This window comes from Anarrhichthys ocellatus, unplaced genomic scaffold (assembly GCF_004355925.1).
Source record: "Anarrhichthys ocellatus isolate YVR2014 unplaced genomic scaffold, GSC_Weel_1.0 scaffold111, whole genome shotgun sequence".
In the NCBI taxonomy this organism is placed as follows: domain Eukaryota; kingdom Metazoa; phylum Chordata; class Actinopteri; order Perciformes; family Anarhichadidae; genus Anarrhichthys; species Anarrhichthys ocellatus.
In genome coordinates this window covers 50,745-55,571 of record NW_022280141.1, presented here as the reverse complement: position 1 = coordinate 55,571, position 4,827 = coordinate 50,745, and the positions used below count along the sequence as shown (strand labels likewise).

The 4,827-nt window shown below is 43.3% G+C and overlaps 1 protein-coding gene across 1 annotated transcript in view; it reads left to right on the top strand.

The window, feature by feature from the left end:
* The window catches only part of slc35h1 (solute carrier family 35 member H1), a 47,602-nt gene that overhangs the window by 31,001 nt on the left and 11,774 nt on the right, over positions 1-4,827 (top strand). Inside the window, exons 30-37 of the mRNA XM_031876561.1 lie at positions 51-167; positions 1,132-1,278; positions 1,476-1,532; positions 2,043-2,081; positions 2,215-2,353; positions 2,736-2,878; positions 3,881-3,990; positions 4,643-4,801. Of these exons, the coding sequence (XP_031732421.1) occupies positions 51-167; positions 1,132-1,278; positions 1,476-1,532; positions 2,043-2,081; positions 2,215-2,353; positions 2,736-2,878; positions 3,881-3,990; positions 4,643-4,801 (911 nt within the window). The remainder of the gene's footprint in view (positions 1-50; positions 168-1,131; positions 1,279-1,475; positions 1,533-2,042; positions 2,082-2,214; positions 2,354-2,735; positions 2,879-3,880; positions 3,991-4,642; positions 4,802-4,827) is intronic.

Below are 4,827 nucleotides of genomic sequence, written 5' to 3'. Positions count from 1 at the left end.
CTCTCTCTCTCTCTCTCTCTCTCTCTCTCTCTCTCTCTCTCTCTCTCCAGCAAGTCTGCGGGTGAGCAGTGTGAGTGTGGTCAGGTCAGACCACTCCAGTATCTGTGTGTCTTGGAGGCCCGTGTCTGCTGTCGATGGATATCGTATAGTCATCCAGTCTGTCAAAGGTAATCTATCGTGAAAACCGATAGTAACTGAGTGTGGTTACATGGACATGAGTTTACAGGAGAGACAAAGAGGAGACAAAACTCTTCCAGAAGTGAGATGCTTTCACTGCTGCCATTGTGTTTCTGCCCCGTCACTTGGCTGAAGCAGCGCCAGCGCAGATAGTCTGGTGTAAACATGCGACAGTAGCCCGGGTTCTTTCCACATTGTTAATACTATTCATACTGCTCATATCGGTGTATTCATACCCCCTCGCTGTTTATTCCACATTCTATTTATTCTTTATTTTTTCTAACTGAATTTTATTGGTTTGCAACAGAAACAAGCGTTTTACATTTCATCATATCTATAGCTCACAAAAATAACCACAAAAATAATAATAAAATAGTGCCATTTCCCTCACCTTAGTGTTGCACACATGTCGTCCTGCATACAGACAGCCATGTATGATGGTGACACCAACTTTAACATTTCAGAATAGCACACAGTGATACATGAGGGAGAAAATGAAGTTGAGTTAAAACACTACCACATAGCAGTATAGAAGCAATGAGTTGAAGAGCAACTTATGAGTTCATTGCAAGGAGAATTATTCCCTCAGGACTAAAACTCCCCAGGCTACTTTTCAGTGAAGGACCTTTCAGAACTGCAGGGATTCTTTAATAAAGCGGCAGTAGGCTTATCCTTGTTCCAGTTAATCAGAATACATTTTCTGGCCAATAATAGTAATTTGTCACAGTTTGAACTGTAAGTAACTGTAACCTCCTTTGAGAGAAAGCTAGGACATGAAAAGGACATTCTCTTCATTCCCTGTTATTCTGTATATACTCTCTACATCACTCTGCACTGCTTTTTGAACTTCTGGTTTGATGCCAGACTGCATTTCGTTGTCTCAGTACCTGTACTCTGTGCAATGACAATGACGTTGGTGTGTATATGTCCTGTCTCTGTGTGCATTGTGTATAGACAAGCAAGCAAAGGAAGAAACTGTGGATGAGTCCAGCAGCAGTCACTGCTTCACTGATCTGGAACCAGAGACTCTGTATCGTATCAGCGTGCACTCGCTTCTCGGCTCAGCAGAGGGCGCCGCTGTCTCCCTTCTCCACCCAACAGGTCTGACCCGATCGCAGTAACACTGACAATATGTTGAAGCTGGCCAACACCTGCTTATTATACAAATATAACATTTGGGAGTAAATTATTTCTATGTTGCTCACCCAGTGGTAATTTGTATGTATAGATTGATACTGAACCTCAATACAAATATCTGTAAACTTCTTAACATTCTTCTTGTTTGCTAAATGTGTCAGTCACAGCCCCTGCCAGAATTCCCATCCATCCCCGGATGTACCCCGTCCACAACGAAGGTGAGGGCAGTTATGTTCCTCCGTAGAGATGAGTCTGATGAGCACAGGAATTAGTTTTATCTCTTGGGGACTTGTTGTTGTCCTGCAGTCCTGAGGACTACATTGGTGTTTTCATTTATTTTATCCTCTAGACCAGGGGTGTCCAAACTGTTTTGATTGTGGGCCATATACAGAAAGATATAAAGAGTCGCAGGCCACACGATACTAAATGTGTAGTTTTCAACCAGGTACACTGTAAGAAAATCACATTTTCTGTCAAAATAACTACAGAACACTACCAAACAGTTGAACAATTGACATTACAGTCATTTATTGGTGTTCCACATACAACAAAAGGTATTTACAAATTAAATTAAAACAGTAGCAGTTCTTTCCTTGAGACATAATCAACATTAAATTCCTTGTAGTGTACCTGGAGCCCATAGTGAGACTAGAATATTGTTTGTGGACTGAAAAGGCTGTTTCTCCGACTTGTTCATAACGATTCAACGCTGCCGTGTTGTGTTACAGTCTGCCCTGAAGTCACCATCAGAAACAGCATTGTCAAAGGTGAGACAAGCTGTCCTCGCACAGATAAAGCGCCAAGCTTTTTGAATAATTGATACATCAGATTTAGAACAATGAGAATCTCTCCCTGTGTCCTAAAAGTTACACCTCATTGTTTTTTCTGTCATCGTCTCAGGATTTGACATGATGGAAGCCTTCGGTCTGACAAAGAGAGCCCACTCGTCTGTGGAGGGCGTGGCAGCCGAGCCCTTTGTCTTCAACACCCTCCCCACCTACACTTTGTACAGAGACGTGCAGCTGACACAGAGCACCAAGTGAGATCATCTCTCCTACTGCTTTTCTTTTGTGTGTTTCTACACCAATATCCATGAAGGCAGCTCCACATTCAAGTGACTGTGAGGAACTTTGAACTGGTTATGAAACAGTCTCACTTTAATACTGATACCTCTATATGACCTATATAATTAAACGAGACAGTCAGCAAGATAATTCGCTTTATCTAAGATTCATTTTTATGCTCTTTGCTTTATTTGATAGTGATAGTCAGGAAATCGGCAGAGAGAGAGAGAGAGAGAGAGAGAGAGAGAGAGAGAGAGAGAGAGAGGGAACTACATGTAGCACCAGCAATTGCAAACATGTTTACTGCGTCTTTAAAGCAGGTCCTCTTTGCCTTTTTATTTCCCTCCCCCCTTCCAGGTTCATCCACCCTGCAGGTTTCTCTCCAGAACACACCATCAGCATGGCCTTCCGCGTGTTGCAGGATACTCCCCGGGAGCCCTTCGCCCTCTGGCAGCTCACTGACAACGACTTCCAGCCCAAGATGGGAGTGGTGCTCGACCGTGAGTGACATCTCTGCATCCCTCTAACTCCCAAACTGCAAGGAACTCCATAGTCCCTGTAGTCTCATCTTTGGTCACACGGTCTTAATTTGCCATCGGGACCTCTAGAAACTGGACCAACTCTCATAACATGGCTGAAGTCACTTCTTAACATCTTCTCAGAGACCTGCCTTTCTGTTATGTTTTGAGTACGGTTTATGGTTTTATATAGAGCGGGAGCAATTAAACAATGATTTTTAGTAAACAACATAATCTACATTGTATTTTCAGAGTAGTTGTTTTCATTTTTTTACAATCAACATTACCGAATGTTCCCAGCTTCTCAATTTTATGGATTTGCTGCTTTTCTTTGTGGAACGTGATAATAAGATGAATATATTTTGGACGCTTCCTTCTGCGCAGTGATACGGTTGGTGGGTGTAGTTTGGTAGAAAGAAAGTAGTTCCTACATGAAACTGCTCACAACAAGGGTCTGTGGGTTATCTTGAGTAACCGGGTCATGATTTCTGGTCAGAGACATGACAGTTGAGTTTTTGCAAATGCTTTGACCACTTCAAACCGAGCGACATCTAGATCCAGTGTGATGGAGAGAAGTTAGACATCTCTCGGGCCGATATCTCCAACACTCGGCAGCTCAGTACCAGAACCCTCTTCCTTACTGTCTGTGCCACTAAAGATGTAAAAATAAATATACTCTTTTTTTTAATGTTCAGTACTTTCCTTGAACAGCTGAGCACTGTAGTTCTTAACAGACATTAAAACAGGAGGAAATACTGCATTTGTTGGGGACTATTTAAACACATTTGTTGCAGTCAGTCAGTTTTTCCGTCAGTAGGACGCTGTATGTGGGATTGTGTCATAATGATCTATGTCTCTTCCTCACACACAGCCAGATCACAACACCTTGCTGCAGACTTTTACCTTCTTCGGAGTCCCTGTGGTTTATGCAGGACATCGTGTGAGTTCGAGGTTGATCTTCCTGTCTTGTTGTGCTCCCCACAGCTACCACCAAGCTTCTGGTGTACTTCAGCCTGGACTACAGGGGAGAAGTGCAGGAGCTGACCTTTGACCAGCGGCAGGTCCACCAGCTGTTCTATGGCAGTTTTCACAAGGTGAGATAATAAACACTGAGCAAGTCTTGGATGTCAATAAGACGTTCACTGTCATTCAGCCAAAACATGTCATGTTTTATATATATATACTTATTTCCACCAGCTACCTTGTCATCTTTATGTGCTCTCCAATAAGACATGTAATAAAAGGGAAGAGCATGTTGGAAAGAGGTGGTTTGAGATAGACTCCGCATACAGTATAATCTCAGCAGCTGTCCCTAGAGGGGCTGAGGAAAATACATGTAATAACGACTAAAAGCAAAGAAGGAAATAGAGAGAGATATGAGGCAGTGTGCGAGGGGAAAAGTTTTAAAAACAGGTTATTTTTAGTAGTTCGTTCAGCTGATTTGTTCCCTCTCGTTAACAGTCGGAGCTGCCGCGGTGATAATGACACACACAAGGAGGCCATTAAGGTACTTCAAAAACATTAGCACCTGATTGCTGCAATTGGAGACAAAACTTTCTCTGAGTGAACACGCAGACACGATACACGCGTTTCTACATTCAGTACGACTTCCAGAAGATAGAGTTTCTGATCCCAAACACGAATCAAATTAAGACTAAGAGAGTTATGGTAGGAGGAACTAGGTGCTCTGGGGCAGAGGGGGAACCCCTGACTACCTGGTTCTAATATCATAATTGTGATTGGCAGGTTCACCTGTCGGTCAGCCAGGTGAGTGTGTCCCTGTCTGTGGACTGCCAGCATGTGGGTGAGAGGCCTGCCCGCCCTCTAGGCAGCCTACCGACCGACGGCTTTGAGATGCTGGGAAAACTGGTGAAGACCAGAGGACCCAATAGTGGATCCGCACCGGTACGTTTTATTCTGTTCTATTTGAA